Genomic DNA, 21,052 nt, shown 5'->3' with positions numbered 1-21,052 from the left:
AACAAAAGCATTTAAAAGGAGGATAGAAATCACTGAGCACTTCACCATCTTATTAGAGCTATTTAATGTTTTCTGCTTGAGTCTTGACCCACACACACACAGTTGCAATTAGAGCATACAAAAAATTCTATATTCTTTTTTCAGACTTTATTTCCTTACCTACATATGTACCTTTTTCAATGGTTTATTATGTCCTATTAGACAGATGCATCATCATTTATTTAGCCACAATCTTGCAGTTTTTTTTTTTTTTTTTTTAATCTTGCAGTTTTAATTGTTTTTACTGTTGGCTCCTATTGCTAGTAAGGCAAATATCTTCCTGTATTTTACAGTGTGTTACTGCAGAATTCTGTTATTTCCTTAGAATGAATCTCTTGGGTCTAAGAGTATGAACTGTCTGTACAGCTAGCATATTTTTAAAAAACATAGTTAAATGGTTTAAAGATGGCAAAACATCAATCTTTTTATCTCCTTTTATTCTCAGAAATCACCCCAAAACAAAAGTCAAGAAGCACAATAATATTCATCTTAAATGAAATTAAGAAATACTGCCTCCAGAGGTGGTGAGTAATGAAATGTAAGAGAAGCATCTAGGAATAACTTTGAAATTAAAATTATAAAGTCAATCTAGACCCTCTAACATCTAAAAATTAATAGCAGTTCTGGAAAGAAAACAGAGGCATTAGAGGGAAGGCAGCTGGCATTGTAAGACAAATGCTCAATGCTGAGGAACAGGAGCTTCCTGATTAAAAGGTTGCACCTACTACTCAGTCAGATGAATGAAAAAAGACCCACACCAAGATACTTCACAGTAAAACATCAAAACACCAGCAATGAAAGACTCTAAATTATAAATGTGAAGTGGGGGTAGAATAAAGTAAAATTTTACTTCCTGGGAAACTTTTCTTCCCCTCCCTCCCCCACCTACCCCCCCAAAGGGGCTATTAGAGGATATGCTTCACCAAAATGGGATTTAACTGAAGGGAAGTCCCAAGACAACACGGGATAGGAGGCCTAGACTGATCTATTCCAGATTGGAAGGAATTGGAAGATGGAAGACTCCAGGTAAAAGATGGATTGACCCAGTTTGATAGGTCTTATCACAAGCAAAATTGTATTAACAGGCTATTGGAGGGTAGGGACAGATTTAGTGAGTTTAAAAAAAAAAAAAAGAAGAAATCATTAAATCCAGGAAAAAAGTGTACTATAAAAGAAACAGTGGCTTAGCTTTGAACACTATTTACATTATCATTATAATGAAAATACCAAATAACAATTTAACCAAAAACTATGACATAAGTGCATTGGGAAGATGAAGGGAGGAAAACAGCAGATGTAAGATCTAAATTCTCATCTATCATACTAGGAATCAAAAAAATAATATATAAAAATTTGACTGAACAGAATAGTGCTTTAGAAAATTTTTTTTAAAAATGCTCAAAAGTGGAGAGGTAGAGAGATTTTTTAATTACATCTTTAGGCACAATATGATTTTTTAAACCTAAACAAGTTAATGTTTTAGAACCTTAACAGTTTAAGATAACCTTAGATAACCTTATAAACTAGGACAGTCAAACTAACAAATATACAAGTAGATGTAAAAAGTGTGTACTACTTACCCACTTTCAGCTAAGGCCTCTCTTGTTTTTATTGGCAAGGTACTTGTTTCCAGCAAGTGCTTCAGGGAAGTAACTTCTTCTTCAGTATCAGGGACAAATATAGAAGGAAAACATGCTTCGAAAATTCGCTCCAGGCGGTTTAGTAAAGCTGTCTGCATCAAAACATCCCCCAAAAGTTAATTTTCACTTTCATAATTTTAACAATGTCGCAGCTTTATCATTAATACAGACACACACACCCCCACAGACCGATATTCTGCCCACTGCTAAGGGGTGGAGGAACTACTAGACAGATACAGGAAGCACTAAGGGAAAGAAGCTAACTACTCATAAAGAAAGAAAGTGAAGTCGCTCAGTCGTGTCAGACTCTGCGACCCCATGGACTGAAGCCTGCCACGCTTCTCCATCCATGGGATTTTCCAGGCAAGAGTACTGGAGTGGTTTCCATTTCCTTCTCTAGGGTATCCTCCCGACCAGGGGATTGAACCCGGATCTACCTGCATTGTAGGCAAATGCTTTACTGTCTGAGCCACCAGGGACGATAACTACTCATAGAATGCTTTTAAATAATTGTGGTGACACAACGGTGACAAATAAATGTAATTACACACCAAGCATCATGTCTGTCATTTTACAAACATTACCTTACTTGACTACAAAATTCTACAAAGAAATTATTACCCCATTATACAGTGAGAAAGCAATCAAAGTTTGAACTATCTTCCCAAAGCAAAAACAAAACCAAAAAACCCAGACAATATTCATACTCTTTCCACTATACTGGGGTGTTTCTTACTACCACTCACATACTCTCTATTTAGAACAATAAGACTGGATGCTGGCAAGAAGTGTTATGCTGTTATATAATAGTTGAACAGAACCTAACATGAACACTTGAATTTTGGAAATATTTTTAATTTTTAAAATAAAAAAATTTTTACTGAAGTGTAGTTGATTTATCAGTTCAGTTCAGTTCAGTCACTCAGTCATGTCCGATGCTTTGTGACCCCATGAACTGCAGCATGCCAGGCCTCCCTGTCCATCACCAACTCCTGGAGTCCACGCAAACCCATGTCCATTGAGTTGGTAATGCCATCCAACCATCTCATCCTCTGTCGTCCCCTTCTCCTCCTGCCCTCAATCTTTCCCAGCATCAGGGTCTTTTCAAATGAGTCAGCTCTCCACATCAGGTGGCCAAAGTACTGGAGTTTCAGCTTCAACATCAGTCCTTCCAGTGAACACCTAGGACTGATCTCCTTTAGGATGGACTGGTTGGATCATGTGCTATCCAAGGGACTCTCAAGAGTCTTCTCCAACACCATAGTTCAAAAGCATCAATTTTTCGGCGCTCAGCTTTCTTTATAGTCCAACTCTCACATTCATACATGACTACTGGAAAAACCATAGCCTTGACTAGACGGACCTTTGTTGACAAAGTAATGTCTCTGCTTTTTAATATGCTGTCTAGGTTGGTCATAACTTTCCTTCCAAGGAGTAAGCGTCTTTTAATTTCAAGGCTGCAATCACCATCTGCAGTGATTTTGGAGCCCAGAAAAATAAAGTCAGCCACTGTTTCCCCATCTATTTGCTACGAAGTGATGGGACCGGATACCATGATCTTAAGTTTTCCGAATGTTGGGCTTTAAGTGAACTTTTTCACTCTCCTCTTTCACTTTCATCAAGAGGCTCTTTAGTTCTTCACTTTCTGCCATAAGGGTGGTGTCATCTGCATATCTGAGGTTATTGGTATTTCTCCCAGTAATCTAGATTCCAGCTTGTGCTAGTTGATTTATATGTTATGTTAATTTCTTCTGTACAGCAAAGTGACTCGGTTATACATACATATTATATACACACACACACACATATATATTCTTTTCCATATTCTTTTTTATTATGGTTTGTCACAGAATATTGAATATAGTCCCCAGTGCTATACAGTATGACCTTGTTGTGAAAACTTTTCAGAAATATCTCTGCTGCTAATCGAACAAACAGAGGAGGAAAGAATGTCTTTTATGACTAAGAAATTTAACAGTTCATTTGTCATTTTGATGATCTGTGTTATCTTTTAGATATTCCATTTCTCTACTCTTCTATGGTATGTATATTTGGGGTTTTGAATAGTATACTACCTTTCCTCCAAGCAAAGCTTGCATACTCCCTAGAGTATTTTCTCCGAGAACATTGGCATTTTGGAGTATTTTTATTGATTGAAACTGTTGGATTTAGACTAACTCAGATTTTGGGGGTACTAGTAGGTTTTGTCTACATGTGCAACCTACAAGAACATTTATTCCCACTTATTATTCCCATTTATTCCTAACTTTATTTCAGATACATGTAAAATATTTTCAACTTTGCTCACCTTACTACTTACAACACCAACCAGGAATACAAAATGTTAGGTTAAAGCTTACTGCAAGATTAAATGTACCACTGTATTGCCACCCACTGTACAAGAAAAATGCCACAAAATGATGGTACTTTCTGCCAACTAACAAAAACAAGTTAATGCTTGATTTTTGTTGTTTAGTCAGCAAACAGGAAGATGAAAAACAAAAGGAAAAACTTTCATACACCCATTTTCCAAAGCATTTTCTCTTTTGAAAACTGTTACCAGAGCAAAAAACTTAATGCTGTGTAATTAGTCTCAGGGTACTCTTTTGCTATCTCTACAAAGGTTAGTCTAACACCTTCATTATAGTCATGTGCGTGATATGGGAAAAGGTTCTCAGTATCAATTATGAAACCTACAGTAAAGAGTAGACTCAAGATCCCAAGGCTTGTGAAACCTGAGTGCGTCAAGGGGACCCACACTTACTCGCTTCAACAGAGGGAATGGACAGACATTACTTTTAAAGGGATCAGATAACCATCTAATTGGAAACATAATAAGCACTGGCTCCTCCTGGGCAGGGAAGGTAAACAAAAACTCATACATGACCAAATTTTATTTCTCTGTAAATTAAAACAGAATCTTCTTGTATCCTCTTTGTTATCCGTTTAATGGGATAGAAAAAATATATATCTCTCTAGGGATGAAAGAAAGGATTTCAAAGCATATTTAATCATTTTGATCAAACATTAAATGTAACTACCAGGTCTTACATAGGAAAGTGTTAGTCGTTCAGTCGTGTCTGACTTTATGATCCCATGGACTGTCCATGGAAACCTCCAGGTAAGAATACTGGAGTAGGTAGCCATTCCCTTCTCCAGGGGATCTTGCTGACACAGGGATCAAAACCAGGTCTCCTACACTGCAGGCAGATTCTTTACCATCTGAGTCACCAGGGTCTTAGGTACACTAGTGAGCAAATCCTCACATCAGTGGAATGTATTGAAGAAATAGAATGTTATTTAAACCTAACCACTTTTAAACTTTGCTTAAAACTTCTTCCCCAACCTTTTTTCATAAAGAATAAAATTACATGGAAATTTTAAAGGAAAGTTCCATATGACTTTAGGATTAGATATGACAAGTCAATTGCTTCAAATCTTTTTGCTGAATGAGGTAGAGCAGGAGTTGGCAGATTTTTTTCTCTGTAGAGCCAGATAGTGAATATATTTTGTATTGCGGGCCATCCATAAACATATAAGTGTGGGTGTGTTGCAATGAAACTTTATTTACTAAAATAGGCAGCAGGACAGATTTGTTTCCTAGGCCATAGTTTGCTGATCCCTGAGGTAGAGCCAAAAATTTTAAATGAAGATTCAAATAACCAGAATCCACTAACTGAACAGTACCACCCACCATAAGGAGGAACTCTTTAACAGTTCAACAAGAAAGCAGCTAATAGAATTAACAAAGATTTTGATTAAAATTAAATTTCCTAACATTTTACTTTTTTAAATTATAAAAACTATATTAAAGTATAGTTGATTTACAATGTTGTGCCAATCTGACTTACAACAAAGTGACTCAGGTATACACATATATGCATTTTTTAAAAATATTCTTTTCCATTATGGTTTATCACAGGATGTTGAATATAGTTCCCTGTACTATACATTAGGACCTTGTTGTTTATCCATTTTAAATGTAAATCGTTTGCATCTACCAACCCCAAACTCACAGTCCATCCCTCTCCCTCCCTCCCTCTTGGCAGCCAGAAGTCTGTTCTCTATGAGTCTGTTTCTGTTTTGTAGATAAGGTTCTTTTGTATCATATTCTAGATTCCACATATAAATAATATCATTTTTTTAAAGTATATTGTTTTAACTATCCACAAGACCAGTTTGATGCTGAAAGGGCTACATCTTGTTCATGGTAATAAACAATGCCGAATTTCATTTACTACTAGTTAATTCCAGTAAGTAAATGGCTGATGTGATTATAATGCTTCAGCAGAGGACTGTGGACCCAAGGGGCTGAGACTCAGTTTCAGAGTTTATAAACGGAAGCTCTCAGGGCCTACCTCACAGGGTGAATAATAAATTAGAGGAGTGAATGTTTGACACTCAGTGTGTGCTCAAGAAGTGATAGCTTTTATGACTACTGCTGTTATACAGATGACACATACAGACAAAATGGCATGCCAGGGAATAAAATAAATGTCAAAACTAGGTTCAAATCTCACTAAGGCTATTTCTCTACCACTATTTAACATTCTATATCATGATTAAAATACTTGTCTCAATTTATATCAATTTCTACCATATTGTAACAAGAAATTAAATAATCAAATATTTTGCATCCTCCCGAAGTTCTTCCTATCAAGTTATGAGACGAGTATCTAAGTAAAAATATCTGTCATTAAGAGCTGCTTATACAAACAGAACCTGTTACTGCTACTTCTTGGGGATTTTAAATTTTGAAAATTGGTGAACATTTTGGTTGATAGTTGGCATTTGTGCCTTAAATCTTGATCATATCATAGAATACAAAGCGTGTAAACCACACGTTAGGTGTGGTAAGTGCTTTACTTCCCAAGAAGCACAATAAAGTTCAAAGATGTGATGGAACATAGTCCAAATAACTTAGTAAGTAGAAGAGGTATAAGAATATAACATTAATGCCAGAAGAAGAGCAACTAACCTACCACAAAAACAGCTTCTCCTGTGATCAGGCAGATAAACTTCTTAAAACAAAACAAACAGATTTTCTGAAACACTGTAATCAGACACTAAATTTTTAAAAACTCACTGCTATTTTGAGCAAGACTGATACTGCTAAAGGTTTCAGGTTTTTGTCTTAAAGATTATGAAATAATTTTAATTATTTTTTAAATATATGCAATTTTCCTCTCAACACTGCCAATCAAGGTAATTTAATACTTGCAACAGCCTTAAAGTCAATAAAGTGAAATATTTTATTAAACTTTGATTTGGCCTACTATACATGAGCAAATTATTCATCTAACACTACAATTTACTTTCTAACAAAGTAAACTGGAAATTTTTACCAGAGTCAGTTTTGCACTCCTAATCAATGTGATGGTAACAAAAAAAGGTACACACACATTTAGCATACTAAATATTTACTGAGGTTGTAACAGTAACTAAATAACAACTAAATAAAAAACTACCCACTCCAGTTACTTGAATTTCAACTTCAAAGAGGAAAAATAACTATCAGTTCTCTCTTGAATTTAGATTTAGGAAACTCATGACTGAGCCATGTTCATCAGTTCAAATATATATCAAATTCCAGCCTGCAAACAGCAGCACATCTGGCCATTAAACCTTCAAAGAAACTTGGGCTCTGGCAAATGCAGGGTTGAAAGTCAAATGCTCTTCCAGGCAAGCACCAGGCTCCCTTTTTGTTTTCTCTGTTGTGTCCAGTGCTAAGAAGCCAAGGGAGAAAGTCTGCTACTTACAGAGAAGTGCACTTGTGCTCAGAAGAATTCCTACTTGTCAAAACTATTCTGGGAAGGGAAACTAGCCAGAAGCAGCAGTTTCACTCTCAAGACAGTCTGACAGATGAGTATCTAGGCCACCCAGGGGTACCCTACACAGATTCTCATGTGCCTGTGATCTTTGGCTATTCACCAAAACAGCTGGCAACACTGTTTCTTGCACCTTTAAAGGCCATTTTTAAGAAATGCATTTCTGAGATTATTCACTAACAGCTAACATTTATTGAACTCTTGTTATGTGCAAGACACTGTGCTAAGCACCTTCACATGCACAATTTCATTTTATCTTTATAGTGAGAGTTTTGAAGTAAGTCCTATTACTGTTTCCTACATCTCAGTTTCAGGGAAGTGGCTAATGCAAGTCAGTGCTGAACCTGGATCTGAATCTAGGAGGGTGACTCCAGAGCCTTGATTTTTAGGTATCAATAATGTATTTCACATCATGGCAAATAGATCAGGAAACACTGACAGACTTTATCTTCTTGGGCTCCAAAATCACTGCAGATGGTGACTGCAGCCATGAAATTAAAATACACTTGCTCCTTGGAAGAAAAGCTATGACTGACCTAGACAGCATATTAAAAAGCAGAGACATTACCGACAAATCCGTATAGTCAAAGCAATGGTATTTCCAGTAGTTATGTATGTGAGAGTTGGGACTATAAAGAAAGCTGAGTGCCGAAGAATTGATGCTTTTGAAATGTAGTGTTGGAGAAGAGTCTTGAGAGTCCCTTGGACTGCAAAGAGATCAAACCAGTCAATCCTAAAGGAAATGAGTCCTGAATATTCATTGGAAGGACTGATGAAGCTGAACTCCTGATGCAAAGAACTGACTCATTGGAAAAGACCTTGATGCTGGGAAAGATTAAAGGCAGGAGGAGAAGGGGATGACAGAAGATGAGATGGTTGAATAGCATCACTGATTTGATGAACATGAGTTTGAGGAAGCTCCAGGAATTGGTTATGGACAGGGAAGCCTGGCGTGCTGCAGTCCATGGGGTCACAAAGAGTTGGACATGACTGAGGGTTGAACTGAACTGTATTCTAACCAGGACCAACTTCTGCAGTAGCACAGGGCCTGGGGTCCACAATAATTTTAAGGGTTCATAAGAACATTTTAATAGTTAATATTAGCATACTCATTTTTATAGCAAGTTATAAAACAGAATTTAAGGGGAAGGGGCTCACAAAAACCATATGTGGTCATGGCTATACTACTTTTCAAAGGTTCACTGGCTTTTGTAGGATTTCTCTATCTTTCCCAATTTTCTCATTTCTCATATATTTGTTTTCCTATTAGGAAAGACCTATTAGGGTCTTTATTACCTTGAATGTCTCTATATTTTATTTTCTTCAACCCATACAGGATTTCTGGGAAAGCAAAAATGATTACCAAATGTTTTAATTCATCAATGAGGGCAAAGCACTAAGCCTGAATTATACTCATTCCCAGTTCTGTCCTATCTCCATATCTGGGTTTGGAGGAAGAAAGCCCTCAGGTATACAAGCAATCATTTCACTTTATTCACTGATGCAAGTCAGTCATACTATCTAATACAGAGCTTCTCAGCTGATATGGCTGAGTTACAAACACGTTACAGGTCTTCCAAAAACCCTGAAAGCTATATATGGACATATGGTATTCCCTCTTGTGACAGCTAATTTTATGCCTCAACTTGACAGGGCCAAGAGGTGCCCAGACATTTGGTCAAACATTATTCTAGACATATCTGTGAGGGTGTTGCTGGATGAGATTAACATTTGAATTGGTAGACTAAATAAAGCAGATTGTCTTCCTTAATATGGATGGCCTTCAATCAACTGAAGACAGTTTGTGGACTGTAGATCTTAGGATGTCCATGGTCACCTCTATAACTGCATGAGCCAATTTCTTATAAAAAATTGGTCAGTCTGTCTCTCCATGCATGCATGCAACCTCCTAGTTCTATTTCTCTGGAGAACCTTTGACTAATACACCTCTGTTTTGTATAAATGACTACACCGTGGTATAAAGAGACTGTATTGAAACTCTCATTCAAAGTTCCAAAGGAGTGTATAATGCCAGCACCAAAGATCCTAGAATCTGGCTCTTAGGCCAGACAAAGGCACACCTCCTTTAAAGTATCTTTGATTTTTTAAGGTAATTTCTAAAATTCCTTCAACATATTTCTAGTTAGTTTTCCCTTCTTCCTTACAAACAGTAGTCGGTCATGTCAACAGTTTTAATATTGATAGCATTAGGTCTTGTTCTTAAGTGGAAGTTTAGAAGAAACATAAAATCCACTGGGCAATTTAATCTTCCATTTAAGAGGCTATCTTATGCCTTACCATCATTAAATATTAAGTAAGATATCAAGTACAATCTACAATTGTACACTTATCAATCCCTAACTTCAAGCTACATAAGAAGAGTAACTAATTCCCTATGCTCTAAAAAGATGGTTTGCTGCTTTTGCATAATTTCTGGATAAATCTAATAAAGTACTTCTATTCTGGAATTAAAGACCAGAATTTCAAATTTTCTGAAGGAAATAAAACAAAAGTAATTGCTGTCCAAATACTTCAAGCAAGCAAAGAGCTATAAGGCCTAAAATCTCAATTTCTTTCTTTCTTTTCAAATTGACATGTTATTGACTTATAATATTATATTTCATATGAATAGTTCAATATATGTATATATTACAAAATGACCACCATAGTCACATTTTTTTTTCTTGTGAGGAGAACTTTTAAGAACTACTCTCTTAGCAACTTTCAAATACAAAAGGCTATATTACTAACTGATCACCATGCTGTACATTGTATCTCTAGGACTGATTTATTTTGTAACTGGAAGGTTGTACCTTTTGACTACTTAATTTCTTTATTTTGTTGCTTACTTATGTTTTCAGTCATAAGTTCAAGTGTTTACGGACAGAAAGGAAAACCTGCAGAAATCTCAGGCAGGTGATTAAATAAACGAAGGTGGATATGTCATTACACTCAGTATGAGAATGCTGACTCTGCTGAGCAAACCAATAACTGAATCTCTAAATAACATAAGCCAAAGTATTACTTATTCTCTTCTTTTTCCTTTTTGTGACACTCAATTTTTAAAGCTCTCAAGATAAATCTTCTAATAACATTTTCCCAGCAGTGTTATCAATTAGATGGCTAATAAAAGAAAATGATTCACAGCTTCCTTTTCTACAGCCAGTCAATATAAGGAGATTATTTACCCCAATTACCTAAATTCTCAAGTAACACCCAGGGCAACATTTTAAAATTTTTACAAAAGCTCAGGGTTTAATGCAATGTTCATGATATTAATGCCTTTACCATATATCTAGGAAAAAGCATCTTGCCTATTTCAATCAAGGTTCCTTTCTAGAACATTAACAGATTAAAAAAAATAAAACTGTTAAAATAATACACATAATGGTCTTTTGAAAAAACACTGCTTTCAAAGTAAGGAGATTTTTATTATTGTCATTTTATTTTGTTCAAATCTTAGCCCCAAAAGTGAAAAATAGTTTTGATCTTTTCCCAATTCAAACAATAGAGGCATCACTAATTTGCTTTTCTCTACAATTTACAAGAATGTTAACATAAAATTGAAATAAACTGAACTCTGGGTTCTCAGGAAAAGAAATATTCACTGAGGGGGAAGAATATTTCTCAATAAATGGTCATTATGGTTTTTACATCAAGGCCTGAACCTTCTGAGGCTTGCTGGAATCACATCTGAGAATTGGGTTGACTAGGAACATTTTAGAAATTTGAAAGAGTTTTTTCTAGACTCTTCCCTAAGTAACAAATTATTGCAATAAGGTTGCAATAATTGATTGTCGCAATTTAGGGAAGATATATTTTATTAAAATGTTAAGATATCCCTTTGGTAAACTGAAAAAAGGAAAGTACTAAAAATAAGGACCTGGACAATGTCATATACATAGTGAAAAGTCAAAGAAATTTGAAATAACAACTATACCATTTGTCTGACTTCACAAACAATGAACTGCTCCTTGTGTTTGCTTAACTGCATTAACTGAGCTCTGAATTCTAAAAGACTCTCACAAAATTCTGTCAAAGTACAATTTGATGGCACTCTGTTCAGGACAGAATTGCTGTATCTTGGTAAGATTCAATCTACAATCAAAGTTTTACAACTTACAAAAAAAAAAAAAAACCTAATGTTTACATTAATATGTGAGGATTTCTGTGCTGTCCCCCAACATGCTGTCCCCCATTACATGGCAGCAGCTAGGATAAAGATTTTAAGATAAATATTAGTGTAACTATTCCTCTCTAAGAGAACTAGATTAAAGTGCATTTCCAGCAGATTCTGAAAAAGGAAGAAACTACAGGTCACAAGCCTTCACAATAGCAGGATAAGGATGAAAGTCACTTTCCATCTCCCCACCTCAATTCCTTTCCAAATTCCTCTTCTAGCCCCACTTTCAGCAGTTTCTCCTTTCCAACATCTATCTCCAAGTTCCGCTCATTTTGCATAACCCATTCAGCAAAAAGAAAAGCCTGAGGATGGAACCAGACAATCTCGGGAAGTCAATGCATCCTGCTATATCATTTGTGTTTTATTTTTACAAAACAGAATCATACTACAAGATTCTTATTTTTCCTAGTATTTCCCAGAGTATTTTTTTCACTCATTAAAAGTTTTACTGTCCTTTTATCTTCACAAAAGTCTGCAGCAATAGATATTATCTCCTTTTTACAGACAACTGAGTTCAGAAGCAGTTTGTCCAAAATCATAATGCTATACAACACTGAATCAAGATGTGAACTCAGACCTGTAAGATTCCATAAAGCCCATGTACTTTATTTCCTCCTAGTATATCCAGTTATCAAATTACACATAAATAACTTTAATCAGCTCATAGGTTGCAAAAAAATCCTTTTTAAAGTGGTTATACTTTAAAATTTCATTATATAATGATGATGTTTAAAGTTCTAAGGCTATAAATTAAAGACCATCCAATACCAGTGTCACTCTATACTCTAGTAAGATGAAAGTAAACAGGGAAAGGATTAGGTCAAAAACCAATAGTCTTTGCTTTGCATTATATAGTTAATTCAGTCTTTGTTTAAAATTGTAAGCTTCTGCCTCAATAATGAATTCAATAATGAATTACTCAACAGGAATAATACACATTAGCCAAACCATGTAATAACTGAATTAGCAAATTAAGCTATTCAGGCACTCAATGTCAGATGAAAAGTGATTCGTTGTGCACGCCAATGGGTGGTACTGTAATTTCTATAATATCTTAATGTATTAGAGATATTTAACTAGACTTTGGAAAAATTTTCAATTGAAAATGGTTTGCTTAGCAAAAGATAACTGAAGAATCAGAGTTTGTTGACGGATTCTCAGTATCTTTAAAATAGGCCTGTGGACCAAGTTAATACTTGGCAATAATACACCTATCAATAAAAAGCAGTGATTTTCAAGGAAACGCTCTCTTCTATACTCCTAGGGTTGAGGAAAGGTTAAATGTAGCACAGGGTACAACTCAGGACTGCGGAACAATCTGAATAACATACTGAACGTCTAGGGGCTACTTTAGGTCAAAATAAACCTTGATGAATCTTCTCTGAAAGTCTGGACCAGGAAAAGATAAAGGACAAGGGCTAAGGGGTAAAAATATTCTCCCTGACAAGGCTAATTCCTAAGAAAAGTAAACATAAACATGCATTTGCAAGAAACTATAAGCAAATAAACAGTCACATTAAGTCAAGGTATGGCTGTATCTATTCCTAGGTCTAACCCTCAGTTGTGTCCTACTCTTTGCGACCCCATGGACTGTAGCCCACTAGGCAACTCAGTCCATGGGATTTCCCAGGCAAGAATACTGGAGTGGGTTGCCATTCCCTTCTCCAGGGGAATCTTCCCAACCCAGGGATCCCACACCAGTCTCCTGCATTGCAGGTAGATTCGTTACCATCTGAGCAAACAGGGAAGCCCTCTTGTTCTAGGTCTAACCCTTAATCTATCTCACAGCCTAACCCCAGGTCTTTTATTAGCTGGTTAAACTCTGAGGCCCAAATCTGCTTTTTTCAAATCCTTTTTCTAACCTTCAAGTCCCTATAGCCTTCATCACAGACTGAGGTTTCAAATTCTGCTTGCTCTTGTCTGCAATCAAAAGTCTTTCCTAGACAAAATTAAGAGATTATTTTCTGAAGCTTAAATCTTAGTTTAACCTTGTAAAATCACTCTTAAGGTAGAAACTGAAGGATTTGTTGGAATAGTTCATTAGCTAATTAATGAATTTTTACATACGTGGTATTTATATCTACCAAAAAACTAAGTTGATGAATTTCTATAAATATTAAAGAAACAGGTAAAGAAAAATCTTACCAAGCATTATTATAGGAATGTCTCTTTAAAGTTAACCAAGTGATTGTGAAACATGTAACTAATCTACAAATCTGGCAAACACTATGTATCATAAAGAGACTCCTTTAACAGGTACCCAATTAAAAAATGCATTTTGAAAAGCTGAATTAGAGACCTCAACAGCATTGTTATACAAAATAGAGAAAAATCAGTAAATACCTGAACTGAAGTGGTTGTTTCGTGTAAATGACCACCAGCAACTGCTCCTTTGGAAGCTGCTAAGGAGACACTGTGCACTTTGGGGGTTCCCGGAGTATCAATCTTTTCATCTGTCCTATGTGACTGCCAGGCTTCCTTTCGATGATGAGATTCAGTGGCTTGCTGGTCTCCAAAAGCAGCCCAGGAACAGCTATCTTTCTGTCCATCCTCAAAAGCATTCCAATCTACAACCTGGCTAGGACCAGCTGAACTGAAGTCCGCAAAATCATCAGAGTCTTGAAAAGCACTGCAGTCATCTTGAATATTTGGCACAGAATCAAAGTCTCCAAACTCACCTTCTTGCCCAATTTCCAGTTTTGAAACAGGCTCAATGCCTGTCCCAGTAGGTTTTCTTGCCAAACTGCATCCCTCTGATAAACTATCAGAAGTCTGTTTTAGGTCTGACTCAGTAAATATAATTTCCTCTTGGCAAGAGACAGTATTTGATTCCCCAAATTCTCCAAAGTCATCACCTGGTTCACTCAAATGTGGAAAGTGCTCTGAGGACTCTTCAAAAGTGACATCACTCATTGAATCCTGTGTACCGGCAGTAAGCAAAGGTGGAGTTGCGCCACTGGCTGTGCCGAAGTCACCAAACTCATCCTCAATGGTATCGTTGCAAGTCACAAAGTCATTACTACTATCACCATTTTTTACACTCACAGAATCATCCAAAACATTTTCTTCTGTAGGATCAAAGCTGAGGCTCTGGGAGTCAGTAAACCCTCTAATTTCTTCTTTAGAAGAACTAATTTCATCGTCTGCATCCAAAGTTTTAGTAGAAACCATGCATAGGTCACCACATTTAGAAGTGAATAAATCAAGATTTTCCTCAGCTTTACATTGTTCTCTCCTACTGGCTTCTGAATTTTCAGCTGGGTCTGCCAAACTCCAAGCCTCTGACTGAACACTTGAATTGAAAAATTCATCTTGTTGCAATGTGGGAAGGCCTTGCTTTCCCCTGCTGAAATCCCTGTCACTCGCTATGCTTATTTCTGAAACACAAACCTGATCCTTTCTAGCAGTGTCTCCTTCATCATCAAAGCTTCTATCCAAAGACACTTCTTTTATAGAATTCAGTTCATTGACTCGATTAATTTTATTGTTTTCCTGAATGGTTAGTGCTTCATCATTTAAAACTGCACATCCTATTTCTTCTAGTTGTATCCTTTCTTTTTTGGAAAATGTGGCAAAATCTGCAAATTCCTCAGCAGGACTAGGTGCATAGTCTAAATTATACTCAGTACTATGAGCGCTAAGAGGCTTTAGTCCTTTTGAATCAGCTACAGTGTCCAGATCATCTGTTCCCTGAGGATTTACAGTTTCCAACACTGCAAACCCATTTGTTAGAATCTCCAGACAAGGAGGCTTTTCACCATTGCAGCTCTCTAACTGCTTATTCTGATGAATAACATTCAGATCAGTTCTAAAATCTCCTGGAGAGAAACTTTCAGGTGTTCCAACATTCTGTCTCTGCTCCACTTCTTTATTTAAATCTTGTGGACTTTCTATGCCATCAATGGAAGTATCTAAAGTTTTAGATGAAATTATTTCTTTGCTGGTGGTAGAAAGTAAAACATCAGACTGACCTTTCACAGGAGAAGAAAGTTCAGCAGTGATGTCCTTATCGTTACTATTTTTAATGGACTTAAAGCTTGTAAGGCTATCTACATTTTCTGAGAAATCATGAATTGGCATAAAATGGTTTGAAGGTACAAACTCTTCCTTGGGACGAGTGTAATCTGGTGTATCAAAATCAACAAACCCTACACCAGAAGGGCTAACTTCAGAAAACCCACCAAATTCCCCAAATTCATCGTCATCATCATCCTCAGCTCCATTGTCTAGTGGTGGTGGGGATGAAGAGTACATTCGAATGATGTCTGGCTCCATCGTTCAATTGCTTTCAAATACTTAATTTACACCTGGAAAAAAAAAAGAAAGATTTCTTTTTAGGGAACAGATTACATACAACAAAGTCATTCAGAATTCTCTCAAAGAAACTTCAAAACAGTGTAGACTTACAGTGCTCTGCTTTTTATTTTTTAAACTATTTTTCTGTAAAGCAATTATCCTTCAATTAAAAAATAAAATTTTTAAAAAACCTAAAAAAAACAACAACAACTATTTTTATCTTACGTAAGATTACACAGCTATAATATAATGGCAAAAAACCCAAAACACCTTTTACAGTGTATGTTTCCAAGGGCATTGGTAGCACATTACTGAATCTGAGGATTCCAGAAAATTTCAAATAAACACTTACAAAAGTACATCTATAAGAGTCTCTCTTGCGGCACTTGCTTGTTCTCTTAGACTTTCCTTCTCGTTCACTGGGGACTCAGCTTGCCTTGTGGATTTGTAGCAGTTCTTTATAAATAAAATGAAAATTCTGTCTCTAATAATGGCTGCAAATATTTTCCTCAATTTGCTTTTCAATGTTTATTTCTGACTCAAGTTAATTTTTTCTGTTTTTAAAGACTTTATTTTTTCAGAGAAACTTTAGGTTCACAGCAGAATTGAGCAGAAGATATAGAAACTTTCTATACGGATCCTACCCCCATTAATTTGCATAGTCTCCTCTGTTATGAACATCTACTACCAGAGTGGTATATTTGTTACAACTGATGAACCTACACTGACACATCATTATTACCCAAAGTCCATAGTTCATATTAGGGTTCATTCTTGGTGCTATACATTCTGAGTTTGGACAAATACATAAAGACATGCATCCACCATTACAGTATCACACAGAATAGTTTTACTGTCCCCCAAATCCTGTGTTCCACCTACTCTATTCATCTGTCCCTCTCCCCTACCCTGGCAACCACCGATTTTCTTACTGTCTCCATAGTTCTGCTTTTTCCAGAATGTTATATAATTAGAATTACAGAGTATGTAGCTTGTATATACTGTATGATTGGCTGCTTTCACCTAGTAATATGTATTGAAGGTTCTTCCTCCATGTCTTTTCATGGCTTGAAAACTTTATTTTCTTAAAGTATTGAATAATATTCCATTACCTGACTATACCATAGTTTAATTTTTTATAACTTTCCACTTTGAAATTGCTTAGGACTCACAAGAAGTTGTAAAAATAGTACAGAGCGTTCTCAGATACGCTCTCACCCAGTTTCCTTCAGTAAGAATACGGTAAACAACAACAGTGCATGATCAAACCCTGAAACTGACAGCCATGTAACCTACTAAGTCAGCTACAGACCTTGTTCAGATTTCATCCCTTTCCCTTTCTTAGGGTGTCCGCACAGTTTTATGAAACTGATCATACAGGCAGATTAGATATCACTGTCACTATAATTGGGGTTAGAACTGTTGCAAAAATAGTCCAATAATATCAATCAGTATAAAGTCCTTTGTGTAACCCCTAAATAGTCATGCCCTTCCATAAACCCGAACTGTTGGCAACCACTAATCTATTCTCCATCATTGTAATTTTGCTATGTCAAGCGTGTTATCTAAATGGAATTATGTAATATGTAACCCTGTGAAGTTGGCTTTTTCACTCAGCTTAATGCCCTCAAGATCCATCCATGTTGTTGTATGTGTCCACAGTTCATTCCTTTTTATTGCTAAGTAGTATTCCACTATACAGATGTCACCAGTTTGTTTTTCTGTTTACACCATGTAAGACATCTAGGTTATTTTCAGTATTTTTACAACTACAAGTAAAGCTGCTATGAACATTTGTGTATAGACTGTTATGTGAACATGAATTCTCATTTCTCTAAGATGAATACTCAGGAGTGCGAAGGCTGGGTCACATGGTAAGTGTGTAATTAACGTTATAAGCCAAACTGTTTTCCCAAGTTAATCTTTAAGGGGTCAAATTGATTTTCCATTAGTAGTTTTCTTCATTATTTTGCCGTCATAAAAGCTTAAATTTTAAATTTAATAAATATTCACTTTTATTTTCTTCTACTTTATAGGGTTTTTTTTTTTTATAATTAATACAGTTAAAATTTATTTTGGCATATGGTCTACAGCAAAGGTCTAAGTGAATTTTTTCCTAACTAGCATTATCACAGTCACATTTCTTGAATAATTCTTCCCAGGCCTGTGAGTTTATGATATCTCCTTTTTTTTTTTTTAACATTCAATTCTTAAATGGAATCTATGTATGAGTTATTATTTTCCTCTGTACTAAACAGTCAAAAGTGTCACAAGACAGACTTATCAGTAAAAGGAAAGGGAAGATTAATACCAAAGTCCTAGAATAAAAACAGCCCATAAACAATAAACTGATCCTCATAGTTGTCAAGTTAGACACAAGAGGAAAATGTTTACTGCAAAATTCAACCAGTTTTGCAAGATAACAACAATAAATTCTTTCAACTCTCAGGATAAAATTTCTTAAGATCTTCCAGTTTTAAAGAGAAGGTACCTTATAAACCACATAATTTAATTCAGAGAGGAGGAAAATTAGGCTCACTGATGAGCAGCTTTACTGAGTCATATAGCTGGTTAGCAGAAAACGGCTTCAGAATACAAAAAGATCTTTAGGTTAATGACTGGTCAGTGCTGAGAGAAATAAGCAAGACAGAAGAAAAAAGATCCCACTGGAATATATCTACTTTAAATTGTTTACCTTACGAAATCAGCATTATAAAGAAGGAAATAACTGCTTTAGTTCCAAGATACTTTTTTCCCCTGCCGATTTAAAGAGAAAATCATACACACAGTAAAAGATACAGATAAATTCTATTTTCTTCCCTTGTTGAGCTTCTTGATAACCCCTTCTAATGCTGAGTATACAAGGTCATTTGGCCTCTAACAGTTTCCCTATAATTATGAAGTTCCTAGTGTTTAAAAATACTCTCCAATTGTTAACGAAAGTGTGGAGAAAGGGACACTTGCACACACATACAGAAGGCAATTTGGCTATACTATATGAACTCTATTTTTTTTTTCATTAAACAAAATGCTCCAGAAGGATTACTTAAGCTAATTATGCCGTATCATTACAATAGGATCCATCTGAATCTTTTTTTTTTTTTATTTTTTATTTTTATTTTTTTTTTTCCCCAGTGGGTTTTGTCATACATTGATATGAATCAGCCATGGATTTACATGTATTCCCAATCCCGATCCCCCCTCCCACCTCCCTCTCCACCCGATTCCTCTGGGTCTTCCCAGTGCACCAGGCCGGAGCACTTGTCTCATGCATCCCACCTGGGCTGGTGATCTGTTTCACCATAGATAGTATACATGCTGTTCTTTTGAAATATCCCACCCTCACATTCTCCCACAAAGTTCAAAAGTCTGTTCTGTATTTCTGTGTCTCTTTTTCTGTTTTGCATATAGGGTTATCGTTATCACCTTTCTAAATTCCATATATATGTGTTAGTATGCTGTAATGTTCTTTATCTTTCTGGCTTACTTCACTCTGTATAATGGGCTCCAGCTTCATCCATCTCATTAGGACTGGTTCAAATGAATTCTTTTTAATGGCTGAGTAATATTCCATGGTGTGAATCTTTTTAATATAATTCCTTTTTAAAATTTAAACACATTCATAATGATGCAGACATGTCAAAAGGACACAAAAACCAGCTTGAAGGGGTTACTACTGTTTAAATCAGGGACAACTTCAGGATCAAAATAAAGATGATGATGGATTATAATTCACTGAATAAAATAATACACTATCAGCCCTCATGGATATAAACATGTAAATGAATAAATTGAAAGTTAGATTAGGAACAAGATATTGCACAGCTTCAAAATACCTCCCTACAACATACTCAATTACAAAGGGAACAAGGGTAACTTCCCCTTGGTGAAGACTGACAATCAAGTGACCAAAGTTAGTACCATTAGAAGTGGGAATATAGAAATCATGCATCACCTGATAAGATGCAATGAGGACACAGACTCCTTTCTGGAATCCCTGCCAAAAATACACAGTTTGACTCGATTCATGAGGAAACTTCAGACAAATGCAAATTAAGAGATAATCTACAAAACAACTGTCTATAATAATATCAAAAGTATCAATGCCATGAAAGTAACAGAAAAATTGGAAAACTGTTCCAGATTGAACTTGACTAAAGAGCTGTGGCAAGTAAATACTACACTTGGTTCTCAACTGGCTCCCCTTTTTATAAAAGTCATTACTGGATGACTGTGAGACTTGAATAGAGCCCAAGGATTAGCAGCAATGCACTGATGCTTTCTTGATTTTGATGGTAGTTCTGTGGTATGTAAGAGAAGTCCTCAGTATACACACTGAAATATTTGGAAGAGATGGCGGCAACAGTCTCAAACTGTTCTGGGGGAAAAAAATCTTATTTGTACTAAACCTGCAACTTTTTATAAGTTTCTGATCACTGCAAGATGAAAAATTTAAAAAGTTAAAAGCATTCCAGATTTATGCTTGCATTTAAATATGCCTATTTTATAATAAAATGTGTTACTTACACAATAATGCTTTATTAAAAATTACAGCAGATATGCATAAAATTTACCAAATTTAAACCACTTTTAAGTGTGCAGTTCAGTGGCTTTAGGTGTATCGACACTATTGTACAACCATCACCAGCATCAATCTCTGGAACTTTTTATCCTCCAAAACATCAAAGTGTCTTTGTACTTACTAAATAAGAACTCCCCATTCCCCATCCCCACCCCCTAGCTCCTGCAGCCACCATTCCGCTTTCTGTCTCTAGGAATTTTGACTACTCTAGGTGCCTCCTGTAAGTAGAACCATGCAGTATTTGTTCTTCTGTGACTGGTTTACTCACTTTGCATGATGTCCTCAAGGTTTATACATACTGAAGCATGGTGTCAGAATTGCATTCTTTGTAAGGTTGAATATGATCCTACTGTATGTAACACTATCATCTGTTGATGGACAGATGGGTTGGTTCCACATTTTGGCTACTGTGAATCATGCTTCCGTGAATGTGAGCGTATAACATACCTTATTTTTAAAAACGTTTTACTTTGAAAGAATAATA

General features: G+C 35.9%; 1 protein-coding gene across 5 annotated transcripts in view; it reads right to left on the bottom strand.

Moving 5' to 3' along the window:
- AFTPH (aftiphilin) overlaps positions 1-21,052 on the bottom strand; it is a 70,690-nt gene that overhangs the window by 23,156 nt on the left and 26,482 nt on the right. For all 5 annotated transcript variants that reach the window (XR_006269456.1, XM_043468892.1, XM_043468891.1 and 2 more), the window contains 2 exons: positions 14,034-15,997; positions 1,620-1,771 (listed from right to left, as the gene is read on the bottom strand). Coding sequence is in view for 4 of the 5 variants with exons in the window: in XM_043468892.1 (XP_043324827.1) it covers positions 1,620-1,771; positions 14,034-15,965 (2,084 nt within the window). In the remaining variant the exon portion in view is untranslated. The remainder of the gene's footprint in view (positions 1-1,619; positions 1,772-14,033; positions 15,998-21,052) is intronic.

Source organism: Cervus canadensis, chromosome 5, assembly GCF_019320065.1.
Source record: "Cervus canadensis isolate Bull #8, Minnesota chromosome 5, ASM1932006v1, whole genome shotgun sequence".
NCBI lineage: Eukaryota > Metazoa > Chordata > Mammalia > Artiodactyla > Cervidae > Cervus > Cervus canadensis.
This window is presented reverse-complemented; position numbering and strand designations above follow the sequence as displayed.